Consider the following 27,862-nt stretch of genomic DNA (forward strand, 5'->3'; position numbering starts at 1 on the left):
AAGCAGTTTGAGACGACTTTTGCTTTGTGACACGGTGCATTATCATGCTAGAAGTAGCCATTAGAAGATGGGCAAATTGTGAAAAGTGTGTAAAAGTGTGCCAAGAAAACATTCCCCACACCACACCACACCACACCACGCCCACCATGAGAAGGTGTACAGGTGTTCCTCATAAAGTGCTTGGTGAGTGTATACTATATCATGTTTTCCACATCTCTGGGATGACATGTTGTTCTTATATGCAGCACATCACATGATGAACGAGATGGATGACCTTTCGATCTTCAAATATGACGACTTGCACATGACTTGTTTTTGTAAAATCCCTGAAATGATATGTCATTTCATCAGAACCTCAAACTCTGTGGTAGGATCGTTGATGAATGTCAATATCGACCAGCCGCCACCATTGACATGCACCAATCATCGGATGCAGTCGGTGTGTAGTTCGTTTACCTCTGCATGCATCCAGCGCTCCAATGCAATGATGTCACCAGGGCCTATACAGGTATATCAATGATGTCACCATGGCCTATACAGGTATATCAATGATGTCACCATGGCCTATACAGGTAGATCAATGATGTCACCAGGGCCTATACAGGTAGATCAATGATGTCACCATGGCTTATACAGGTAGATCAATGATGTCACCAGGGCCTATACTGGTAGATCAATGATGTCACCAGGGCCTATACTGGTAGATCAATGATGTCACCGGGCCTATACTGGTAGATCAATGATGTCACCAGAGCCTACACTGGTAGATCAATGATGTCACCAGAGCCTATACTGGTAGATCAATGATGTCAACAGGGCCTATACTGATAGATCAATGATGTCTACAGGGCCTATACTGGTAGATCAATGACGTCACCAGAGCCTATACTGGTAGATCAGTAGATCCAGCACTGAAGAGGCTGTGAAGCATTAACCCCTTCCTGCTTCTTGGAGACACGCCTGGAGGAGGTTGGACAGGTGTTCTGCCCATGGCCAGACATGTACTAGGAGTGTTAGCAGTGTTTCCATAGAGGGAAAGAGTAGCTGCTGTTATGTGCAACTTCTAATCATTCATATCTGTATGATATATTTACTATATGTACTGTACCTCACCACTGCTGTTGCAGTTACCAGGAGTCATTTAACCAGTGAGTCATTTCAACCAACTGTAAAAGCATGGTTAGAAAAAAAACAGAATCAAATCAAACATTGTTTGTCAGTTTCGGCCCCGACCGCCATCACCAGGATCTGAACCGGGGTTTGTTGGAGACGGTAAAGCCGGGAATGATCCCCAGACTGCTGCCCTGAGGCCTGAGGTATCGATCCCTACTGTGACGGACAGGGTAGGGCTGCTGCCCCCTGGGTCCTATGTGCTTCCAGCTGATCACAGGAGAACTCAGCTCTTCCTCCACACAGCTCGAGTGTCCACTATTGATCAGGACCCAGTCTGTATTAATAGAACCTGGAGCGAGGGGATTTGATCAACCTGTCCCTCGGTCTTCCTTCCAGCTCATCAATTAGTGACTCAGCGATGTCTGATGGACCATGTCTCCTCAGACCCCCCCCCCCCCCCCCAAACATCTCAGACAACCCCAAACATCTCAGACCCACCCCCCCCCCCAACATCTCAGACCCACCCCAACATATCAGACCCCCCCAACATCTCAGAACCCCACCCCAACATCTCAACATCCCCCCCCCCCCCCCCCCCCGCCCACAGCCACTCAGACACGTTTAAGTGTTTTTCTGACCTGCATCGGGTTTCCTTTTTCTCCAACACATGCCTTGGATGTAAAAAAAGAAGCTTCTTAAATTGGTCTACTTCGATTACCTATTTTTAAAATCAGTTTGGATTGATTAATGGAGTAATTGAACCCATCGCTGTTGTAACCAAGGTGACTTACATGAGTTACATGAAGTCTTGCATTATTCATGAACGATGCCAGATTACACTGTGGATGATTGATTATACAGTGTGCAGCCTATCTCTCATCCTCTTCCTTTCTCTCTGCCTTCTTTTCATCCCTATTTCTTACCCCTCTTTGCCCTGACCTTATTTCTAACCCCTCCCCCGCTATCGTCCTCTCTCCCTCTTTTCTTTCCTTCTCTATTTCCTCCCAGCCCTCCGGCGTGATGGAGTCCTCAGATGAGGAGACGCTGAGCGAGCTGTCCTGCGTTAGCGAGCGCTCCTTCCGCAGTGAGCGCTCGGGCGGGTCCCTATCTCCCTGCCCCTCCGGAGCCCCAGGGCCCGCCGGGGACACCCTGCCGTGGAACCTCTCCAGGCACGAGAGGAGGAAGAGGAAGAGTCAGGACTCGGTGTTGGACCCGGCGGAGAGGGCGGTGGTGCGTGTGGCAGGTGAGACAGCTGGGACATGGAGGCTCCTAACGGACCTGGAGGTGGTAGGGAACGGGCCGGGAACCTGGTGGTTGTTCCCCCTCAGCGAAATGGGTGAAAGCTGAAAACAGAGTGCGCGGTAATGGTTTCTATGAGTGAACCCATGTGCTCTAGTGGCTAAGCATCATCGAGCATGTCAGAGTAGATGAAGTCAGATGTGTTTCTGTGTTAAGAACAGTAGTGGGTACCGATAGCTTTGTAAGGATGTAGGTTGGGAGCACACTGAATGATGTCACAGGCACCAAGTAACCCAGCTGACACGAGTGCTCCAGTTGGCAGTGTTTTCACTGTATATAATACAGTACATAAATACATAATATTTGGATTGCGCACAGTAGGGGAGACTGGGGACGGATGTAACACCCTGCTTTTCTCCAATCAGAAACAAGTTAGAGAGATTAAACTCGGTACAAGCAGAGTTAGATTTTCTCCCTGCATTAAAAAATCTGTCAAATATCGCAATAGAGTTAATTGCCAAAAATGTTACAAATGCCCCTGGTCTCCCTTCCATTCACCCACTGGCAGACTTACCATAAGGCAAACCTAGGGAATGGCCTGGGGCCTCGGGCAGGGAGGGGCACTCATGTGATATTTGCAATAATTGAGGTACATTCCTATGTCCTAAAAACAGTAGCCTAATATTCTTAAAGGGATAGTGTGACATTTTGGCAATGAAGTCCTTTTTTCTACGAACCCAGAGTCAGATGAACTCATGGATACCATGTTTATGTCACTGGATGCATTTTGAAGCTAGTTGCTGAGCCGATGCTAAACGCATTAGCGCAAAGACTGGAAGTCTCCAGGAACAGCTAGCCAGCGCCTCTCAAAAGCAGGGAAAGGACCTTCTACAGTAACTACTTCAAATGTTGCACTATCCCTTTAAAGTCCCACGCCAGCCATTTTTGTTTCCGGCAGTATTAGGAATCAGTAGTCTAGATCAATAGAGGATAGATCACAAACATCACTGATAAATCACAGACATCACTGTAGGGATAGATCAGAGACATCACTGATAGATCACAGAGATCACTGTAGGGATGGATCACAGATCACAGACATCACTGCTAGATCACAGAGATCACTGTAGGGATGGATCACATATCAAAGACATCACTGATAGATCACAGACATCACTGTAGGGATGGATCACATATCAAAGACATCACAGATAGATCACAGACATCACTGTAGGGATAGATCACAGATCACAGACATCACAGATAGATCACAGAGATCACCATAGGGAGAGATCACAGAAATCACTGATAGATCAGAGACATCACCGATAGATCACAGAGATCACAGTAGAGAGAGATCAGAGTTCATCACAGAGTTCATCATTTGTCAGGTTTCCAGCGGTTAGGACAGTCTCACCAGTGGGGGCAGCAGGTAGCCTAGAGAGGCTGGCCAGCAATCGGCAGGTCGCTGGTTTGATCCTCACTCCAGGAGAGAGCCGGATGTGAGCCGGTGACTGGAAGGTTACTGGTACCATATCGAAGGTGCCAACCACTGCCGTTGTGCACTTAACCACAACTGCACTTAACCCCTAACTGCTCCAGGGGACCCTTTGCCCAGAGCTCTGTTCTCCCTTGGGGGTGTGCACGTGTGTCCTCTCAGAGGGGGGGTGTGCAGTGTGTGTGTTGTTTTGGGGGTGTGCACGTGTGTTGTCTTTTGGGGGGGGGGTGCAAAAATTACCACATTCCAACAATTGATGAGAATCGATTGCATGGCTACTAAACAGTCTTTCTTCTTCTTCTAAAACCTTGTAGTTCCAGCGTGGATCGTAAAAGGATCTTAACTGATTTTGAGATGATGGAGATGTCATGGAAAAGGGAGTATTAGGAGGGTTCAGTGAGAAATTAATGGTTGTGTGTGGAGCGGTTGACATGCAAGCTGTTCCATTGCTGTTTCTGTTGATTAAATTAACTACTTACAAACACAATCAATGCTGTGCACTCATAGTGGATCTTACAGAGAGATGGATGATGCAGGGTGTAACAGAGCACCTACTGACTGAGTTTACGGTCAGAGAAACAGAAAAAAAGAAAGAAAGAAAGAAAGGGGGGAAGAGGAGGAGTGGAAGAGAAGCGTTAGTCTGTTAGTCACCGTTTACATGGGAAAGACAAATGACGGGCACATCTGAAACGTGATAGTTCGCTCTTTTTATAGGCCCGTTTTCTCCTTTAACGAACCGTATCCCACTGGTCCTTGACGTTTGTGGTTGTCTAACGGCCGTTTGTGGTTGACTCACGGTCGTTGGAAGTCACAGCTGTCCTGGTGTGTTGGTACCAGGGTTTGGCATGTCTGTGAGTAGGCAGAGGAAAGGCTGTGTGTCTGACTTTGTTTGTGATTTGATTATGAAAGATTTCTTGGCTGAGCGTTGACGAGGGTAACGCTGTTGGCAGCCAGAGCTTTTGGCTGACGTCTCGTCTGAAAGCGTCTCAAACATGATTCAGAGGAACATGGTACTGTTCTCTGTGTGTGTGTGTGTGTGTGTGTGTGTGTGTGTGAATGCAGTGCTGTCTACTGTGACCACGTTGTAATGTCACTTAGGCCTATAGGACAGAATGGCATGCAGAAATGGAATGCCTTAGAGTTTGGCATAGATGTCACATGGCATATTGTGAATTGGAACATCTATTTCCAATCTGTTTAAAAAGAGATTTCCTGGTATTGGGGATATATTGAATTATAAATGATATGCATAGCTGTATTGCCTGAAATGTTGGCATTTGATGATTGAATGTGTGTGTGTGTGCGCGTGACTCACTGTGTGTATGCATGTATGGGAATGTCAAATGGAGGCCGACTGTAGGCCCATGTCTGAGTGTGTGAATGTATGTGTGTGCATCAGGCCCCAGACAGTAGGTGCCTGCGTGTAACTGAGGCGTCTAATAACCTGCCTGAGCTCTTGCTCAAACATTTCTCTCCAGGCAGCTCAAAGGACGACTCTGCCTGTCCCCGGCTATTCCCCTGTTGCCATGGGGACGTGCATGCACACTATCCCAGTCTCCCCGTTTCCATGGCTATGAAGGAACGAGAGAGACACTGGGAAACTGAGAAAAAGGGGGGAAACAAATAGTGAAATGAGAGAACGAGGGAGCATTTGAATTTTAATTTGAGTTTGAGAAAAGACATAGTGTTTGTAGGGAACACAGAGAAAGGTATGGTGAAGGATAGACTGAATTAAAAGAGGAATCCAAGATAATAAGGATGGAGAGAGAGCAGGGAAGGGAGAGGAAAGGGGGGGGGGTGAGAGAAAAGGGGGCAAGGTTCAAAGAGGGGGAGGCTCGGAGGAAGAATAATGATGACATATAAAAAGAGACAGGGGCTATAGAGTCCGTGTGGAGGACTCTGACGGAGAGAGTGAGTGAGGGAGGGAGGGAAAGGCGGATGTGAGCAATTTGGACTGGAAAGGGAGCAAGGAATGCTACGTTATAAGTCAATTATGTCAGTGACATAAAACACGCTGACAGAATCCCCACACAACTTTCAGAACTGCCCTGGGAGCACAGACCTGGAGGCATGTATTCACCATACATGTGATTCAAGTCTGCTGCCCTAATAGGTGCTTTCTGACATTAGCAATTTAGGCACTTACGCTAAGTCTGTGCAAAGGAATGCAGCTGGCTAAGAAGATGAACTTGATATTGCCGCCCTGTAGCCTTCGTGGGGCCGTATATCAGTGGAGGGTGTGATGGTGGAGTTAGAAATTTGAGGACGGGCTCATTGTAACACGTGTGTTTGATACCATTCCTTATTCCGTTCCATGCATTACAATGAGCCTGTCCTCCGATTTCTACCTCCGCCATAATATATATAATTTAATCATAATATATGCCATTTAGCTGACGCTTTTATCCAAAGCGACTTGGTCACACCAGCCTCCCCTGCTGTATCTATGTATGTCCTCAGCACACAGTCACGCTGCAGCTGCACACAGCGTGTGAGAGAGAGAGATGACTCAAGCTGTTTTCATCATGTTTCATCACTGCCTCTTCATAAAGGAGGGTCAGACAGAACGTGTAGTGTGCACTTATGACCACTAGAGGGGGATGTAATGGTTTAGCCCTCCCCAAACAATACTTCTCAAGGTAGATGTTGGATTAGTCTGGAGGAGATAGGGGAGGCTGGTGGGGGTAGAAATGGAGGACAGGCTTATTGTAATGAATGGAATGAGGAATGGTATCAAAAGACGGGCCAAATATTTAGGGTGAATCCAAGTACATATCAATAACCCTAACCAACAGCTTGTAGGCCCATTTTTCAGTTCTGTAGTTGTGTCGGTGGAGGCTGGTGGAGGTAGAAATCAGAGGACGGGCTCATTGTAATACACAGAATGGACTAAGGAATGGAGGTATTGCAAATCGATTTCTACCTCCCCTGGCTAAAATAGTGATAGTTGTTAAGCAGTCAATGGACATAACGATGAACTGTAAATATAGTGTCATTGAAACCTTGACATCCAAGTCACCAGCCTCCTTCTCTAGTTCATCCCCATCACTGCTACCCTCTTCCTTTCCTCTCCTCTTCTTGTGTCTATGATGTTTCAAATGTCTCTGTGGGGTGGCCGTGGGCGGACAAGAACAATGTCCGCTCTCCTGCTTTGCTTTCATTTCTGAAACTCTAGCCTGCTGCTGGACTCTAGTCTGTTGTGGGCGGTACTAGCCAGGTTTAGAGTGCTGAACAGCTGTGTGGGTGTGTGTGTTCATAGGGATGTGTGGGATGTGTGCATTTATAAAAGAGGAGTAGGGGTCAGGGACAGAAAAGAGGAGTGTGGGTCAGGGACAGAAAGAGACAGAATAAATTGTGAATATAGATAGAATGAGAGAACGAAAATATCTCCATAGAGTCGCTCTGAATTATTTATCCTGAGCTAAGCATCTCTTTCTTTGTCTCCTTTTCTACCTCCCTCTCTCGCTCACTTTTGGGGACAAAGAGAGGGGTTGGCCAATCAAATACATGTTTCCCCCTTATTGAACCATTGGTATTGTCCACTCTCACAGGGCCTAGTAGTCTCCAGTAGTCTCTCACAGGGCCTAGTAGTATCTAGTAGTCTCTAATAGTCTCTCACAGGGCCTCGTAGTCTCAAGTAATCTTTAGTACTCTCTTTTAGTCTCTAACAGGACCCAGTAGTCTCTAGTAGTCTCCAACAGGGCCCAGTAGTCTCTAGTAGTCTCTCACAGGGCCTAGTAGTCTCTAGTACTCTAGTAGTCTCTAGTAGTCTCTCACAGGGGCCAGTAGTCTCCAGTAGTCTCTCACATGACCTAGTTGTCTCTCAAAATGACCTAGTAGTCTCTAGTAGTCTCTAACAGGGCCCAGTAGTCTCTAGTAGTCTCTCACAGGGCCTAGTAGTCTCTAGTAGTCTCTAACAGGGGCCAGTAGTCTCTAGTAGTCTCTCACAGGACCTAGTCGTCTCTAGTAGTCTCAAATAGTCTTTCACAGGGCCTAGTAGTCTCTAGTAGTCTCAAATAGTCTCTCACAGGACCTAGTCGTCTCTAGTAGTCTCAAATAGTCACTCACAGGGCCTAGTAGTCTTTAGTAGCTCTGAATTATTTATCCTGAGCTACTGTAAGCATCTCTTTCCTTGTCTCCTTTTCAACCTCCCTCTCTCACTTACTTTTGGGGATAAAGAGAGGGGTTAGCCAATCAAATACATGTTTCCCCCTTATTGAACCATTGGTATTGTCCGCTCTAACAGGGCCCAGTAGTCTCCAGTAGTCTCTCACAGGGCCTAGTCGTCTCTAGTACTCTAGTAGTCTCTCACAGGGGCCAGTAGTCTCCAGTAGTCTCTCACATGACCTAGTTGTCTCTCACATGACCTAGTAGTCTCTAGTAGTCTCCAGTAGTCTCACACAGGGCCTAGTAGTCTCTAGTAGTCTCTCACAGGACCTAGTATTCTCTCACATGACCTAGTAGTCTCTAGTAGTCTCTCACAGGGCCTAGTAGTCTCTCATAGGGGCGTAACCAGGGTACATTTGTTACCGAGGTCATGCATATCCCATGTAGGGGGTCAGGAAGAATCCTTCCCCAGGACATTTGTTTTCCAGCTCAACAGCTACAAACTGCATTTGGACACACTATGAACTACGATGGATACAGTAAATAGGCCGCAGTATGAACATTCGGACATGGCCTAACTTCCAGGTGGCGTGGAGTTACATCCCATTGCCATTAGATGGCAGGCTTCGCAATGATTCGAAAAGGGACACGACCTGCAATAGAATTTCCGAAGTGGTCAAAATTCGGTTTGGTTATAATTTAGGGTTTGGTTGTGGTTAGGGTTAATGGTATGCTGGTCGAGTGTGTCCCGTTAGTCACTCCCATCCTCAGCCGACGACTGGCCACGCCATTTTTTGGAAGAAGGTTCGTTCACACCTCGGGATACCACCGAGGGGCGCTCCAGTCCCACTTGCCGCAATGGGTGCCATGGCAGCCGTCTACTGACCTATAGCGATCCGTTTCCTCTGGTGGAGGATTCTGGCGTGGCCGGTCGAGAGGGATGGATGACAGGCACTGCAGGAAGAATAGAGAAACCTGAGCACCAGAGGGGGGAGAGAGGCCGCCGGAGAGTCGCTGCCACAAGCCGTGCCTTTAATAGAAGCGGCCATTACTCTGGGAAGCGTGCATAGGAGCTAAAGCTTCTCTCATCGCATCAAGAAAACGCCAACAAAGGGAGGGTGACGGCCGCGGCGTCCGGATACTATTTCACTGAAGCCTCGCTTACGATTTCGGAAGGAGACAGCCCATAACGACCCCCCTTACGCAGACAGACACTTCAGGAGCGCGCTTATTACGCACACACAAAAACCATTCCCCGGGTAGGACTAGGACGAATCGCAAGAGGGGCTGGTTGGAGAGAGCACAGCAAACGACCCGCCTGGAATTGTAGTTTTGTGGAGATTGGGCGATAATGGGTCAATATATGAAAACAAGTATCCACGCTTCGATATAAAGCCTAGCATCGTATTAGAAATACTGTATAAAGGGTATAACAAGGTGAGGCGCTATGTTTTTCTATTTTGGTCTAAGTTGATACACAGTAGAGATGACTCGACTTGTCAAGTGAATTGCTTCACTTTTGCTTCAATGTTACAAATGAATTAACCTCGCGAATCGCTCAATTCACAAGCCAACACGGGAGATCACCACGTCCACCGTGGCTCGAAACGAAAACCGGACTTGACAGCTTGCGTTGGCGAAGACCCGGATCCTCCGTCCTGGATTACTGCGGTAGCGGGGCATTCGGTGCCGGCCGCCGGTTACAGAGACACCATGGCCAGCTTCATACCGGGCTTACTGCCGACAAACCATTCCCAGGAGAAGGAGTTCGCCCAGGCGTATGAGGACGTCCTGGAGAGATACAAAGGTGAGGAATGAGCTGAAGAGCCCGGCTTGATCTCTGACGAGACAGCAGGCGATATTGTAATCTGGATTGTTTCATTGTTTACATTTGGGATAACTAGCCTGCGCTACATGGTGTCTCCATCTGGGTTTCATTGAGTCAAACCAACAGCGTTTCAAATCTAATCTAGTTGTCTATTGTGGCATCCTGACGTCAAAGGAAGCAGTTTATTAAGTCCTTACCGACGTCAAGGAATTTTTCCACGTGTAGTCTGTCGGTTACCGAGTTTGTGTGGTGCATTGTTATGAAAACAAAAAAAAACGTTATCAAACCGACCAGTTCAGATACAACAGTGCACTAACATCAGTAGCATTGGGACACTTGCTGTTGTATAAACCCGATGACAGGGGCTCTTTAAAAATGAATGCCTCTACTGAAACTGACCGTGATGTGAAAGCTGGAGGGGGGAGGAAGGGGGCACATCTGTGATGCTGGCTGCCCATGATTGGAAAGGGTGCCTTTTAATTATTGATTATTGTAATGAAATGCGACTCTGTGTGTGTGTGTGTGTGTGTGTGTGTGTGTGTGTGTGAGGGGGGGGGGGAGTAATTAGTTGTTCTTTTATCCTCCTATACAACTTCAGGTCATCATCATACAGTCTTGACGAACCACATACTGTCAGTTGGAAACAGAGAGAGATTATTTTAATCATCAGAGTTTGTCGGTTGTGTCATGAAAACTGAGTTTGCAGATATTGTGGCGTGTAGGCCTTTATCATTAGACTGGGCTGAGAAACAGGTGTATTGTCATGGTACAATTTGCTCTTCTGCAAAACACAATGCTTTCGTAGCTTTTCTTTGTTGCTTTGTCCTTGTCACTGATGGCTTGGTTGTACAGTAGCATTATTAGCTAGTTTTATTTTATGCCCAAATAAATTCAAATATGGGTGTCGCTCAACCACCAGGCTTATTCATGGCATCAATATGAGTACATGGCAACATTGTACAATCAAGTGGGGCAGGGCAGTACCCATTACAGCTGACACACACACACACACACACACACACACACACACACACACACACACGCACCGCACCACACCACAAAAGAAAAGTGTTCACAGACCGCAGCCTACGATTATATTTCCCTTTGTCAGTAGCAATGAGTGTAGTTGCCAGGGCCAAACATGTTGTTTCACTGAGATTAATGAAGAGGACATTACAGATATAGCCTAAGGTTTCCTCTTTTACAACTAAAATGTCTGTTTTATCTCACAAACAGTCAAGTCATTAACATTGATCACACTCTCACATTCAGTAATGACCAGCAGTGATGACTCCTGCGGAGACTGGGATCTTAAACCTGTTTTAATTGCAAATGAACTTGGAACAGTTGAATCACACACTGAGTTATGGACCGCCGTTCCCTGTCTCCCTGTCTTTCCCATTCAAGTGAGTGAGACGTGCAGTTCCAATGGCAGGGGCAGCAGAGGGTGCACCCCTGTGAGGAGCAGTTAAAGGGACAGTTCAGGTTTTTGGATGTTTGACCTAATTTTCCACTTACTTGGAGTGTTGTAGGCTCATCCATACACTTTCAGGCCATATTTCCATTCTTGAGCTTTCTTTGGCTAACTCTGAGGCTAGCATTTAGCCATACCAGTGTACCAGTGTACATTTTCTATATTTGAAATATAGAAAAGGGTCATAATAACAGACTACAACCTGTAAAACCTGCTAGCACTAATGTATGTACTTAATGTATTGTACTTGTATGTACTATGTTATGTAAGGTAGATGGCACAGCCCTTTTACCAAACATGTATTTGGGTTAGGGTATTAACCATATATATACTGTGTGTGTGTGCGCGCGCGCGTTTAGTTTTTTTTTAACTGAATGTCACTTGTGGCAGTTACCTGAAGAATGGAGGAGAAATGTGAGCTCTGAGTGGTGACGGCATCACTTGACAGTCATAGGAGGAGGCTGTAGGATATTATGACACAGGTTAAATCATTCAGGAGAGGGTGTGTGTGGGGGGTGAGAAAGCCGTGTGTGTGAGAGAGAGAGAGAGAAAGGTATGTCTGTGTGTATGAGAGGGAGAAAGGTAGGTCTGTGTGTGTGAGAGGGAGGGAGAAAGGTAGGTCTGTGTGTGTGTGTGAGAGAGAGGGAGAAAGGTGTGTGTGTGTGAGAGAGAGAGAGAGAGAGAGAGAGAGAGGGGTCTGTGTGTGTGTGAGGGAGAAAGATAGGTCTGTGTGTGTTGCTCTGCTGCATACCGCTGTATACAGGGAGTTGACGACTCAATAACAAAGGCAGGATATCTACACTAAAGTACCTGTGACAGGGTGAGCATACGGAAAAGCACAGGAACATGACTCATCAAGTAGACACACACACACACACACACACACACACTGAACATCTCTGCTGACACACATTCCCACACTTCACACAGACCGACTCAGTTTTACTGGCAGTTTTTTCTCACAGTTTTACACACACACACACACACACACACACACACACACACACACACACACACACACACAGCATTTTCTGACAGGGAGACACACACACACACTGTATTTTCTGACAGGGAGACACACACACACAGCATTTTCTGACAGGGAGAGAGAGTGGAAACGAACAGAACATCAGGACGTGTTCATATTTCCCCTTTGGAATTATGAGTTTGCTGACATCCCAGATTTTTCTGGAACACAGGAAGTTTGAGGCCTGTTCTTCCTGTCTCTCCCATTCTCTCTGCATTGCTATTCCCAGTGCCCCGTGTCTCTCCACTACCTCATACATCCCATTCAAGAATATCTTATCGGTGCTTAGAATATGAGGTGTGCTCGTGAAATCACTTGGCTGGTTTGACTTGAATGGAGGATAGAGGTCTTGTAACATTTTGGACACATGACTGGAGTTAAGTGTGGAAAGTCCCAAATTGTTCCGGTTGGGTTGAAACCTCCCCTGGTTTTGAGACTGACAGAATGTGCCTGGTAGAGAGAGAGAGAGAGGGAGGGAGGGAGGGAGAGAGAGTGAGTGAGTGAGTGAGAAAGAAGGCAGACAAACGATTGGATGGAGGGTTGGAGTGTTGCAGCTGGATGTTTCCATGTGGCCTAGTTTCACCCTCATAGTTTTCCTCTCAGTAAAATGCGGCATGCATGAACACAACCCCCCTCCTTCTATTCTTCTCTATTCCTCTCTATCTTTCTCTATCATAGACTCCCTCTATATGTCCATTCTGTCTCTCTTTCTTTGCCTCTCTTCCATTTTCTCATTTCATTATTTCTGTAATATCAGTTCTCCTCTCCTCCTCTCTCCTCCTCTCTCTGTCTTTCTCTTGGATATCAGTTTTCTCTCACTTGTCCTGTCTCTGCTCTTCCTTCCTCTGTCCCTCTCTTTTACAGTAATTATCCTCTCTTCCTCTTCTGCTGTACGATCCCCCCCTCCTTCCCCAGTTACTTCCTGTTTGGCTTCATTTTCCAGCAGCACCTGACCGTGCCAACAGGAAAACCAAACGCTCACAGAGCTGAGTTCATTGGAGCAATCCGGCAGCTCTTGGCTCATTTTTAGACCTGTCCTCCCCCTTTGGGAAGGTGAAACGTTTGGGTCTCTCTCCCTCTCTCTCTCTCCGAGGGGGAACACACTCCCTCTGTGCAGCAGGCCTCTTCCAGGCCCCTCCTCCTCAGGGCTCTTACATAACTAGTCTCCAGCTGATTTTTTAGAAAAATAATCAATTATATAATGTGTGTGTGCGTGCGAGAACGGTTCTCATCCCCAGTAACACACAGGGCATGCATTCATAACCTCCCAGTGAGCCATATTGAAGCGGAGACGTCTGTCGACCCTGCTGCTCCGTTCTCTCCCTGCTTCCTCAACACCAGGCCACCGTTGGCTGGAGGTCTCAGAGTTCATTATTGAAATAGAACTGTTTCCTGGCCTCTGTTAGGGGTTCTCTCATCGAAATGCATTTGCTTAAGGGCGGAATTTAACCTCCAGCTGTGTGTGTGTGTCTGTGTGTGTGTGTCTGTGTGTGTGTGTGCGGGTGTGTGCGTGTGCGTCTGTGTGTGTGTATACACTTTTGGAGCAGTGCCTTGAGAGTAGAATCGATAATGAGGCTCCAGCAGGCTAGAAAGCAGAGAGGGGGGGCTCTGCTGTGACCTCTGTACCACACACACACACACACACACACACACAGAAACAGACAAACAAACGCTGTGTGTGTGTGTGTGTGTGTGTGTGTGTGTGGAGAGGTATATGTATATACTGTATGTGTAAAATGGGGTAGGGGTGGTTGAGGTTGAGATTGTAGAAGTGGTTGGGGTAGAAGTGGTTGGGGTAGGGAGGGTAGAAGTGGTTGGGGTAGGGGTGGTAGAGGTGGTTGGGGTAGGGGTGGTTGAGGTAGAGGTTGCAGAGGTGGTCGGGGTAGGGGTGGTTGAGGTAGAAGTGGTTGGGGTAGAGGTGGTTGGGGTAGGGGTGGTTGGGGTAGAGGTGGTTGGGGTAGGGGTGGTAGAGGTTGCAGAGGTGGTTGGGGTAGGGGTGGTAGAGGTTGTGGAGGTGGTTGAGATGGTTGGGATAGAGGTGTCAAGATGACGGGAGAGGAGGTGGGGGTTAAGAACATCACTCCTGGGCGAGAGGGGGAGGGAGTGTGAGAGAAGGGTGGACAGAGGAGAGAAGCTGTTCATGAATTAATCATGGACCTGTGCTCATAGCACTCTGGGGGACAGTGGCCTGGGGAGCATTGATTTCAGGCACAGGAGACGCCCCTTTGTCCCCGGCCTAGACACACACACACACACACACACACACACACACACATGATAGGATCACAGATGGTCCGAATCTATCGCATACGGCATTTTCCACAGATGTAGCCGCCATTTTGTTTGAATTTTCTGTTTGCCCTTCCGTCAATTCGATTGGTTTCTTGGCCCAAAGTGACCTTGATGTGCGATTGATCAACCATCTCACACACCCCTCCATCAGTCATCTCTACCACCCCTCCATCAGCCTGTCCTCCATCTATTCATCTCCATCCTAGAGGTATTGACTGCTAGAAGATTGGGAAAAAGGGATTGAGAAGAAAGGGGGAGAGTGTTTACTACCTGTCATCCATGTTCACCCCATTGAATCTTCTGATACACTTCCGAATAAGAGCATTTAGACCTGGCCTTCTCTGTGTGTGATAGGCCTCCTGAGACATGGTCGAGGAGAGACCTCTGTTGAGATCTCTGTGATGGTGTGGAGATGTGTCTATGTATGTCAGAGATGTGTCTATGAGTGTCGAGCTGATTCCCATGGGGTCCTTACTGTATGAAAGGCCCTGGGTGAGGACCTGGTGACAGGAGGGGTCCTGGGTGAGGACCTGGTCCCTGGTAACAGGAGAGGTGCTGGGTGAGGACCTGGTCCCTGGTGACAGGACGGGGTCCTGGGTGAGGACCTGGTCCCTGATGACAGGAGGGGTCCTGGGTGAGGACCTGGTCCCTGGTGACAGGAGGGGCCCTGAGTGAGGACCTGGTCCCCGGTGACAGGAGGGATCCTGGGTGAGGACCTGGTCCCCGGTGACAGGAGGGGCCCTGGGTGAGGACCTGGTCCCCGGTGACAGGAGGGGCCCTGGGTGAGGACCTGGTCCCTGGTGACAGGAGGTGCTCTGTGGCCCTGGGTGAGGACCTGGTCCCTGGTGACAGGAGGGGCCAGGCTCAGGAAGAGTCCCACCCTTAATCTGATAGAATCTCAGAGCTCGTGACTCTCAGCTGACGCTGGTGGCGTCGGACAGTAGGTCAGGGCCACCCTGCTCTCTCTCACACGGGAAACAATAAAAAGACAACGAGACAAACTGTAAGAGGATAACAAGTACTAACAGTCATGGGAGTTTAAACCAGGAACATTTAAAAAAATAAATAAAAAGGATGAGCTAAAAGAACCGAATGACTAAAAGACTAAAAGCACCCCAAGTATGTCTTTTAAAAATATCCACACTGTTTGCTCCCTTCAATTTCTCTGGCAGGCTGAAGAAAATATGCCTCACTGTCCCAATACTTACAGAGGGCAGTGTGTATGGTTACCACATATAGCCCAGGTTAGCTCCCCTGACTAAGCTGCTTGGTGTCAAATACTGTGTCTACTTTCATGGCTTGGGAGACATCAACATACAAACAGGTACATGTGTTTTTGAGTCAGCCTTCTGATTTCTCCTCTGAACCAATGGGAGAAGGTGTATCCAGCATTAACCCCTGGCCTGGGCGCTGTACGTGTGTGTGAGGCTAACCGCCCCCTCCAATGCCACAACAACGCCTGTTACTATTTTCACAGTGTGTTGATGGCAGTCTATGATCCTTAGAGTGTGTGTGTGTGTGTGTCTGAAAGCTGGGGGGGATTTGCCATGGTTAATCTTGGCCATGGTGGCAGGCCGCCTCACAGACAGACCCCCCACAGAGAGGACCCTAATCTCATTCATCCACTTCACAACATGGCACGATGGCCATATTCAGAACCAGGACACCCCCGCCAGCCAGGCAGCAATGGAACAGTCCGTTCCTTCAGAGCATTCCGTTGCTTTTTGTGCACCTGCCATTGACCTCAATGACCCAATCAGAGGACTGTTTTGGTGCTTATGTCACAATGGCCACAACATGGGGGGGGGGGGGAAATAATACATCAGTCATTCTCCTTTACAATAATATAATTCACTCATTGACAGATGCTTTCATCCAAAGTGACTAAGCCACTTACAGTTAACACATTTTGGGGTCTAGGGGTCTAACCCACCCAGGACTATGATTCAACCAATGTAGCAGTTAGAATCTGAACCTTACATTTGGAGAATTAAATCAAATCAAATTGTAATGGTCATTTACACAATATACAGGATATAATGTAATGAAATGCTTTAGGGTAAGCAACTCCTCAACAACGCAACAATCAAACAATAGCAATATCAGTTGAATAGATGTGGGTTCTTATGCCGCCCACTTAAACTGTCCCATTGGGTGAAATGCTCCAATCAGGAGTGCTGGTGTTGTGTTGTCTGAGGTGCACAAACTGTTATTAGTGTTCTAAAGTGAATTGGGTCGGGAGATATCCGCATTTTATTATTCATAATATTAACTTATAATATGGTTCTTTGTATGGAGGGTGGAGACAGAACTGGTTGAACTGCAGCGTGTAGAGTGTATGTCTTGTGTTATTTGGCCGGCGTTGTTGGCCATAACACAGAGACATGTTTACAGACTTCTCATAAATATCACAATATACGATAGTATCTAATATCGGCCGAACCCCAGGGATCACCTGATTGATTGATTGGTTCATTGATTGATTGAAAAACTTGTCAGGAGAAAATGAACAGAATGTTTTTTTTACTTCAGTTTTATTGGCTAGCTCCATGCATGACCAGAGACATGCAGTGGATGTGTAATGGATATGTAGTGGATGTGCAGTGACTGTGCAGTGTCTATGCAGTGAGTATGCAGTGATGACAGTATGCAGTGCATATGCAGTGACTACAGTATGCAGTGACTATGCAGTGGCTATGCAGTGATGTGTAATGACTATGCAGTGCATATGCAGTGACTATGCAGGGATGTGCAATGGCAATTCAGTGGCTATGCAAGTTAGTTAGTGACAATGAAGTGGCTGAGTAAAGAATACAGTTGTCACCACTCTATCTTTCCTTTATCAAGCTCTCATCATACCATTCCTATGAGAACATGGCTGCCCTCCCTCCCTCCCTCCCTCCCCCCCCTTTCTTCCCTCCCTCCCTTGGTGTGTGTGTGTAGCAGGTCCCAGATAGTGTTCAGAGACACGGTGGCATTCTCTCGCTTCACTCCTCTTCATCCTCGTCATGTCTGATTACCTTTAGTGTTACCCTCTTGTCTTCCTCATCCTCCCCTCTCTGTCTCCCTCCTCTCCACTGTCTCTGGTTCTTCTGTCTTTTCGTCTCTGTATCTCTGTCTTTCTGCATTGCCTGCTCTATCTCTCTCTCTGTTTTTTCTCTCTCTCTCTCTCTCTCTCTCTCTCTCTCTCTCTCTCTCTCTCTCTCTCTTTAGTAGGTCAGTAGTCACTGGTAGTAGTTAGCTGGTGAAGGGCTTCAGCATTGTTAACAAGCTTTGCTCCTAATTTAGAAATCTAAAATGACCACAGATAGATGTGAGTGTGACATCATTTTGTGTCTGTCTCCATGCATTGTCATTGTTGTACATTTAGCTGCCCGTACAAACAGCACCAAGTGTTGTTGTTCAAGGAACTTAAATGGCCTCTCCAGGCCTCTCCATTCATAATATAATTAATTATGAATCAATGGAAATAGTTAATTGAGAGCAACGTCCATTTTATTAACTGTTCACTTAAAGAATTCATCATTTCTATTCTGATAGGTGGACATTGTGGGAACATTAGATTTGGTATTGATCACATGACTATTAGCCACATGACCTCTCATCTCCACCCTCAGACGATACTCTCTCATTGGCTATTATACAACGGGTTGTGATTGGCCGAGAGCCGTTTAAAGCCGTGATTTAATAATGATAATGTCACAGTTATATCACCTGTTATGACAGTCCCACACCGCCGTCGATTAGTGTATCACGTTCCCTTGACAACGTTTCTAGTTTCGGGACCTATATTTGTCAGCGCAGGCCAGAAACCACCACAATCCATCACAAAATAAATACTTTAAGCATGGTTTTCTTGTCACAATGTTGTGTAACCTGTTGTGTAACCGTTGTATAAAAGCAATTATGCCCTCAAGGCTGTGAATTATCATCAATATTGTCACTTGGTAAGGGGTCTGCTTAACAACTCCTGTGACATGGATTTGGTCAGTGAGAGTGAACCCAGTGACACAGGGACAGGTACACAGTGCAGGAAGCAGCAGACCTTCAGGCCGTGAATAGGAGCTGAGCTAGATTACGGAGGGCAGAAAAGATGGGGGGAAGATTTAGAGATTGCAAAATGTATCCCTAATTAGAGGAGGAGAAGGTGGGACAATGAGAATGGGAAGATGAGGAGTGAATGAACAGAAGTATTGGAGGTGTAGTTTGCAGGGTTTTGTCCCTTAGCTCATTTATAAACTGACATGTTTTAAGTGGTGAATTATAATACTTTTATATATATATATTTTTTTAACTATTTGCCACAAAACAAGTCACAAACTCCTTTCCAATTCCACTATAATCCATCTGAGAACACCTGAACACCTTTCAGCTTCTAATGCTAGCCTAGCTGCAGTGCTAGCTTCTAAAACTAGCCTGGCTACAGTGCTAGCCACAGTGCTAGCTAGCTCCTCAGCCTGACTCAGTCTCTACTCTCTGTCAATGATGGATGTCTGTGTGTTAGATACGAACCAATATAGCCTGATGAGACCGTGGCTGACTCAGCTGATTGTGTTGCCTGGTGATTGATGCACTACATAACTACTGTGTGGCCTTGTGTGTGTGTGTGTGTGTGTGTGTGTGTGTGTGTGTGTGTGTGTGTGTGTGTGTGTGTGTGTGTGTGTGTGTGTGTGTGTGTGTGTGTGTGTGTGAGTGTGTGAGTGAGTGAGTGAGAGACCTGTCACGTCTGTCTGGCTGACCTGGTCCATCTGTTGGGGGTCTCTACCCTTTAATCACCCAGCTTTACACCCCTGTCATGTGGGTGCTGCCATATCCCTGCCATCATACAGTCTGTCCAGTTTTTCAGGCCTGTCTCTCTCTCTCTCTCCTAGTAGACCTATCTGAAAGCTTTAATAGCTAAACGTGTAATATAAAGGCTATATTGGCCTCAAGCTAGGCCTAAAAGCTGTGATGGTAGCTAAAGGCATTTGAGGAAGGGCATTCTCCTACAGAAGCACATGGTTGTCATTCTACTAATGATCTGCTGTGTTTACGGTGTTAACAAGCTCACCCTCGTCTGCCACTAGGGGAGGAGGAAGGGAAAGGGGGGATGGGGAGGAGGAGGAGGGGAAAGGGGGGATGGGGTTCCTCACTCCTCCTCTTCCAGGCAGGTTTTGTGGGATCCTGTCTGCCACCCCTCTTTTGGTAATCCCTCCCTCCCTCCGTTCTTCCCTCCCTCCTAATCTGCCGTTCCCTCACTTTGCCTCTTCTCTCTTTAATCCACACATTTAATCAGACAAAAGAATGTCAAGAGGAGGGATGGAGGGGAGGAGAAACCAGCTCTTAGAGGTGTGAGGGGGTGGGGGGAGGGAAAGATGAGAGAGATGAGAGGAAGGAGAGAGAGGAAGAGCCAGGTAGGTGATAGATGGAGGAAGGAGCAGCAAAGAGAAAAATAATGTGGGGATGGATGGAGGAATGGAGAAAGGGGGCTTTGGCAGATAGAGAGAGGGAGGAGGAGGGAGTTTAGTAAAAGCTCTTTGTTGGTGATGCTCCCGCTCAGGAGGCAGCTTTAGGATCAACGAGCTCCCCAGTCTGGCTGGGATGGCATGTAGGTGTGTGTGTGTGTGTGTGTGTGTGCGTGTGTGCGTGTGCGTGTGTGCGTGTGTGTGTGTGCGTGTGAGTAAGTGGTAGAGCCATGTGCTTCATAAGCTTATGTACTTTCTGAATGTGTGTTTGTGTGTATTACACCTGTGTGTGTGTGTGTGTGTATGTATTAGGCATGCCTGCCTGGGTGCAGTGGGTGTGTGTATGATATAAGGCCTCACACAGTGACACAGCAGAACGGCGGGGGAGACTAGGGCTGGGGGAACATTCCTGACATAACAACATGAAGGAAGGAAGGAGGGAGGGAGGGAGGGAGGGATGAAAGAAATGGTGGAAATGTTCTCCTTTTACAGCTCTTAAAGATGCAGGAGCAGTGTCTGCAGTAGGAAGAACACACACACACACACACACACACACACACACACACACACACACACGGATAAGCAGGCAAATATGAGCAAACATAGACACACCAAAGAGGAATATGTAAAGCAAGAGACTCCACTCCGCCCCTCCTTCCGTACCGGGTGAAATGTGAGGCTATGCAGACAAAGCCGTGTGTTGTTTGACTGGAGGGCAGTGGGACGGTGTCACATTAGGTCAACAAAGAGATCTGGACACATGAATGATGGTGGCGGACATCGTTGAGGCAGATACAATCACCTACAATCATTGAGGCCATCATGAAAGATGGCCTGTTTTTTTCAAGGCGAGGCGAAACATTGAAACACGCACTGAAACAGCCCTTCCAACAACCGGGCACGTGCTTGAAGAATTAAAACAGGGGCGAAGCGCCGCAGTTTCCAGTTTCCGGCTAAGCTGAGGAACCACTGGATCCACGGGCAGCAGGCCTCTCTGTGTCGAAGCGGATCACGGACCATGGCACCACAGCTGTTGTTTACAACCCACTTCTACTGAGGACCTCAGGGGTGTTCTGTCTCTCAATGAACACCTCTTTGTCCCTCTTGGTGATGAAGTCAAACCCATGGGCTTTGTGTGTGGTGTGTGGATGAAAGGCCATGGTGGTGGTGGTGGTGGTGATGATGGTTGAAGATTCAGAGCCATGAAGCAAGAGATTGAAACTTGTTTTTACAGACACGTCTACTCTTATTGAATAGTTCCTGTGCGTGTGCATGTATGTTTTTTTTCTTTAATTAATTTTCCTGTGTAGTGCAATGTATTACATCAGTGTATGAAACGTGCTATATAACTAAGGTTAGATTTGGTGTGTGTGTGTGTGTGTGTTAGATGTGGGCTTGACATGGCGCCATCTGCTTCCACCTGGGGCTGATAGACAGTGATAGGGCAGGCCTTGTTGTGGCATGTCCTGTGAGTGTGTGTGTGTGTGTGTGTGTGTGTGTGTGTGTGTGTGTGTGTGTACGTGTACTTGTGTGTGTCCAGGGGTGGTCCAACAGATTAGCTGGCGCTCTATTTGTTGGTAGAGTGCACACCTGGATCCTGAAGCATTATGTAACCCACACACACACACACACACACACACACACACACACACAGTGCTCCTGGAGAGTGGCGGTTCACAGACAGATGAGATGAGAGAGGACAGACATAGCTGTGAGCCAGAGCCACGCCTGTTTACATCTGACAGCTCCACCACTGGCTCCACACGCAAATGGTTACGTACCTTCTCTCTGTGATGCAAATTATCTCTCTATCTCTCTCTCCATCTCTCTCTCTGTCTCGCGCCTCTTTCTCACTGTCTTTCTCTTTCTCCCCCCAGAGGGAAAAACAATGCTGTCTCTGCTTCTTCCTCTCTCCCTGGTCATTACTCACCCTTCCTCTCTCCCTGCTGCTGTGTGTGCGTGTGCGTGTGCGTGTGCGTGCGCATCTTCTCCCTCCATATCTCTATTGTACTACCACTACTCAGCCTAGTGTCCTACTATGACTCCTAAGTCCCCTACTATGTGTCCTATTGCCTTGATGTGTTCCCTACACCCCTCACATGAGCCCTTGTGTGCTGTCGTGTACACTAGTATTTATCCACTGACCACCCTACTCTATAATGGGCCATTATACACCCCGCTGTATGGTATACTCAGCAGGCACGCGCCATGCTGTTTTCATCCCTCTCCAAGTCTCATTTCCACACTGCGGTAAGCCTCACTCTGCTATTACATGTTGTTGACTTCACAAGCTCATTTTCCCCTTTAGCTCAATAAGGTTAAGTCGCTTGATGGTGTGTAAATGTGCACTATAAACACTTTGAGAAGGAATTATCTAAGTTTGGTAATCGCTTTTGCTACTCATTTGCTAAGTCAGCCTTCCGATATCACTCTCCATAAGGGCATCTTACTGCTCTGTATACAAATAATTGTGCCTTCAATTCAAGTTGAATCAATAAATGTCTCTTCATTTGAATCACAGTGAGACTGACCATTGTGGTAGAGGTTATGGATGCTCCCCATGGGATGTGTTTTATGGAGAAAGAATGAGGTGTGTGTTGACCTTTTAGAGGATGTATGTGAGATGTGTGTGGATCTTGGAGGGAGAGAATGACGTCTTCGTCACCACTGGCAACATCTGCTGCCTACAGTGTGGGTGCTAGAGATGTGTTGTTTCCGTGGTTATTAGAAATTTGACGAAATAGAAACTAACTCTAACCCTAAATGTCATATTTGTATGATTCTAGCGGCCGTATTTTATGTGTTTGTATGGCGGGTAAGCTGTGGACATACAGCCTATGTCTGGTTATGGTTCGGATTTCTCCTGAGGTGTTGTGACTAAATCTAGACGGTACACATTGTGTGAATGTCACACAATCACATTGGGTTCTATTTTTGAGTGTTACGGAACTCAGACCATTTTAGAATGGACAGACGAAGGAGGAGTGTTCTAGAACTCATACCGTGTTAGAATGGACAGAGGAAGGAGGAGTGTTCTAGAACTCAGACCGTGTTAGAATGGACAGACGAAGGAGGAGTGTTCTAGGACCCAGACCCTGTTAGAATGGAAAGAGGAGTGCAGCCCCCTCTGGGGTCTAAGCCCCATTTTATGTTTTTCAGAGTCCTATCCTTCTCATAAATTAATCTTTAATAACTACCCAATATACATTGCTATCTATCATGTGTAATACGTTTTATTTGGAGCAAAGCGGAGTGGTGGTGTTTGGGAGGGAGGGAGGGCAGAATGGTGGTGTTTGTCAGGGGCAAATGAATGAAATGTTTCTCCCTGGTGAAGGGTTAGTCTTAGGGACCTGCGGCAATTCTCTCGGTCAGGTGACAGGACAGCTTGTTCACACGTATGCAAAAACACCATCACATGCTCAAGCCACAGAGGCTTAACAGCAGCCAAGTTTACAATTCCCAATAAACATCCGACAGTGGTGACTTGGTTGTACTGGCTATGAGAGTACATTTTGTGTGGTCGTCCCAGCCTCCACCCGCTCTGTCACCCTGTACGTAGCCTTCCTACGGGAAGGTTTGATAAGCCATGGGCTCCCTGCCATATTGTATTCTTGTATGTTGTGCTTCTTTGGTTCCACTCACCACCTAGAGTACCAAGTGTCTTGTGTGGTATTTACCGAGCAACAGCACTTTGATTGGCTACAAAATGAAGCATCGTCATTTATGCATATTTGGTGAATAAAGTCACCCGTGGCACTCTAGAATGTTGACCATTTGGGCGACTTTATTCACCGGTTAATTCCAGGCAGTGAGCTCTACAGAGCGGAGCCATCCAGTTACGCCAAGCTTAAATGCATTACCATTTTCATGTAATCTCTGGTTAAACTGATGAGAGTGTCCTGACCTGAATGACATGGAGGTACAAAGGCCTCTCTATGGTGATATATATATATATATATATATATCTTCTCAAGGGAGCGACGGCTCCGCTCCGTTCACACTCTGACAATGTGCTTTGTGACTCTATTTCCATTCAGTTCAATAGTTTATCTTAGGGTTATGGTAAAGAGCACAGGTCCTAAATCAGTTATTTTTGGGCGGCATGTAGCCGAGAGGTTAGAGAAGCCGGCCAGCGATCGATTCGGTCGCTGGTTCGATCCCCACCCCAGGAGGCAGCCGGTTGTGAGCTGGTGACCTGGAGGTCGGCTGGCATCGTAGCTAAGGTGCCACTACCACTGCCTTTGTGCCCTTGAGCAAGGTTAAGGCCCTTGAGCCTTAACCTTCCTAACTGCTCCAGGGGCGCCTGACGTGGGCTGACCCTGGAGGGGGTGGGATCAATAAAGTACCCTCCTTCTTCTTTTTATGTGAAGAAGCTAGCTGTAGCTATCGCAAGGTGTCTGGTCCAGGCTGGCTTAGAGCTGTGCTCCGGCTCCATGAATCCTCTATGGCTCAGGTGTGGCTGGGTCCTGCTAGGGCTACAGTGGCACGGTTTCCCTATTCCGAATGATGAAACTGGTGAATATGCCAGAGGACCCTGGGGCTCCATCATGGCTCCAGAGGCTGGGCTGGGCTCTTCAGAGCTGTGTCCTGCTCCAGTGAGCTCCTCTCAGGCCCGGAGAGGGAGGGAGGGTGAGCAAGCAGAGTGGTGATGTTTGTCGGAAACGAATGAATGAAATCTTTCTCTCTAATGGAGGGTTACTCAGGCCTTCAATGCTGTTGGGGCTCTCTCTCTCTCTCTGCCTCTCTCTCTCCCTCCCTCCCTCCCTTTCCCTCTCTCTCCCCTCCCCTCTCTTCCCTGTGTTCCCAGCCCTCTGCTGGAAGTGAGAGAACTCTGTCACAAAGCCCCTTGAGAAAACAGGAAAAGACATATAAATAACACATCTCTGCTTCTTTTTATAGATCAAACCCCACCTCACTAAGTCTATATCCTCCATGTTTTACAATTCAATTATTCAAGTCAGTTAACTCCTTATAAAAAAAGATATAACGGAGGAAAATGTTGTTGTTTTTGTCTGGGCACTTTCCTTCTTCGTCTGTATCGGTTTTGTTAAAATGCGAGCCCTTCGGTGTCATTGGCTCAGCCCCAGAGCCAGGAATGGTACATGACCGTGATTGGAGGGGGTGTTATGAACATAAATGTCACTGTGGTAAAAGGTGCTGATGGCAGGAGAAAGTGCCGGAGAGGAATGCAGTCAGGTCAGAGATGTTGTGTGTGTCAACGCCCACGGACTAGAATGGCAACAGAGTCCGGGAAAATGATTTGAGGAACGGGAGTAGGAGAGCGAGGGAGCGAAGGGGAAAAGAAGAGAGAGAGAGAGAGACCTACAAAAGGCTTAATTTTAGATGGTTCGTTCTGTAGCCGTACGCTTTCCTCCCCTCCAATGGTCTCCTTTGTTATGTCTGGAGGAAACAGAGGTCATAGCGACAGTGTAACGCCTGGCAGCCTGGCAGCCCTGCTAGCACAGAGAGAAGATCACTGGAGCCGTGCCACAATATGTTAACGTCAGGGGAGGCTGGTGGAGGTAGAAATTGGAGGACAGGCTCACTTGTAATGCATGGGATGGAATGAGAAATGTAATGCATGGAACGGAATAAGGAACGGTATCAAACATGTGTGGTTGATGCCATTTCTCATACCCATCCCATGCATTACAATGAGCCCCGTCCTCCGATTTCTACCTCCACCAGCCCCCCCTGGGAAATGTTATTTGTATTCTAAATCAAGAAACCTGTTGTTAGAGTATGAATGTAGTCATGTGTGATGGTGTTTCCTCTGTAACATTGAGCCTATAGTAGACACCAGGAATATAATACATGTAATAGATTTTTAAAAAAGGTCATTTTTTGGAGTGTGGTAGTCTCTCTCCCGAATTGAGATAGTAGAGAAAGACATGTTGTTAAGTAAGGAGGAGAGGGTATGTCAGCCGGGCATGGGCCGGATTGGGCCGGATTGTAACCCATGCCGACATGGGCATATGTGTGCCCTGTAGGCCGTGGTGCTAGACCACCGGACCACCCCAGGCCACTGACTTACCTTTACGGTTGAATACAATCGAAATATACAAAATCTATGTGTTTCCCCAGGTTAGAGGAGAACTTGGTGTTTCTGTCCTGTTTTCTCTCAGTGAACTATGCATGTTGAATGTGCGAGAGGAGACATGTTGAGGCTGGTGGTGTGGAAAGTAGGCTAAGTGCTTCCAGATCAGGGGAGGCTGGTGGAGGCAGAAATTGGAGGACGGACACGCACGTGTTTTGATACCATTCCGCATTCCATTCCATGCATTACAATGAACCTCCAACAGCCTCCCCTGATTCAGATGCCAAGAGGTGAAGAGGTTGAGACAGAGGTAGAGAGAAAGAGGTTGAAAGAGAGAGAGAGAGAGAGAGAGAGAGAGGAACAGGTGTAGAGACTTTGAGAAACTGAGCTGTGTGGATACAAGCCACTGGAACAACTGAACAGCTTCCAGTACAAACGAATGAACACACAGACATACAGAGTGAGAGAAGGGGGGGGGGGGTGGTGGTGATGGATATTGAGACGATGATTGATGGGGAGGGGACGGGGGTTAACATGATAGTACCGGCAAGTGTTTCCCCAGTCGTTGCAGGCCCTCCTCCCCCTCCTGCAGACTCAGCTGTTTGTGGTTGAAGGGTGTGCCTGGACTCAGATCGGTATTCACAGAGGGCGGCCATGTTGTTAATCTGACTGAACATTAAAAAACCTGCCTTTCTGTCTGTCTCTTCCTCTCACTTTGACAACGACAGCTGACAGTCAGGAGACAGAGGAAGGGAATGAGAAAGGGATATGGGGAGCAGGGGAGGAGGAGGTGGGGAGGCATACCGTACATTCTTACTATACACTGACTCATACCCCCACTGGGTGTGGACGTATCCAGTCTCTCTGTCACTATGCAGATGACAGCTGACATCGTAGAGAAGGAGAGGGTGCTGGTGAGACACTGAGACAGATCAGGGGAGGCTGGGTGAAGGGCTGTCCCTCATTCCATTCCTTTCATTACAATGAGCCCGTCCTCCGATTTCTACCGTCACCAGCCTCCCCTGACAGAAGCATAATCCAAATGGGAGGAAATGTACAAAAGCAATGAGACCCTTAACCGATGAGCATTGTAATGTAAGTAAAGAAGGATGATGATTGGTAAATAGATGGCTGTGGAAAGATAGTTGGATGATGAGAGAATGGATGGATAGAATGATAGATATGCAGGGCCGGGCAGGTCGTAAAAACCCTGCTGAGGTGTTCGCATCGCTGAGTGGAGTGACTCAGTGAGGTTAAAGATAAACCCAGTCGTTTCCCTCTTCCTCCTGTTAGATTGACACTGGGCTTGATCCGGAATGTCAGCCTATACCTCCACCTTACTGGCTTTTCTCATTAAGTACCAGAGAACTCCCTCCCCCTCCCCTCGACTCCATCCCCCTCGTTTCGGCCATTATCGCCCCGTCGTTAATTAACTAATGAAGTCGGGTCTCGAGTAGAGGTACGTCGATTGATCTGGAAGAATATATTTCATTGATGAGCGCTTTCTAAAAGTGTTGTGGCACTGCACGGGTTTGTAGACAGTTGGTTCAGGGGTGTTCTAGGGGAGTGGACTCACCAATGTTTGCCTTTCTGTCTCTGATGGCTGCATCTTCGAATCGTGGGCATATGCAGAACACAGCAGAAGTCCATTTCCGGGGGGGGGGGAATTTGACCTCAGTGGCCAGAGGTGGCAGATTTCCAGTAGACTTGCACCTTTAATAAATAAATCCATCTTACTGTCATACTGCCTCCAAGACCGCCGTCTGGCCTGGAGGTTTGAACTGTTTGGCCTTTAGTTATAGA

At 47.4% G+C, this 27,862-nt stretch overlaps 1 protein-coding gene across 1 annotated transcript in view; it reads left to right on the forward strand.

Annotated features, from left to right (window-relative positions):
• Positions 1–9,034: 9,034 nt before the first annotated feature.
• macf1a (microtubule actin crosslinking factor 1a) overlaps positions 9,035–27,862 on the forward strand; it is a 164,013-nt gene continuing 145,185 nt past the window's right edge. The window contains exon 1 of the mRNA XM_083680792.1: positions 9,035–9,764. Within this exon, the coding sequence (XP_083536918.1) occupies positions 9,671–9,764 (94 nt within the window). The 5' untranslated portion in view covers positions 9,035–9,670. The remainder of the gene's footprint in view (positions 9,765–27,862) is intronic.

Source organism: Argentina silus (genome assembly GCF_951799395.1).
Source record: "Argentina silus genome assembly, chromosome: 11".
Classification (NCBI taxonomy): Eukaryota; Metazoa; Chordata; class Actinopteri; order Argentiniformes; family Argentinidae; genus Argentina; species Argentina silus.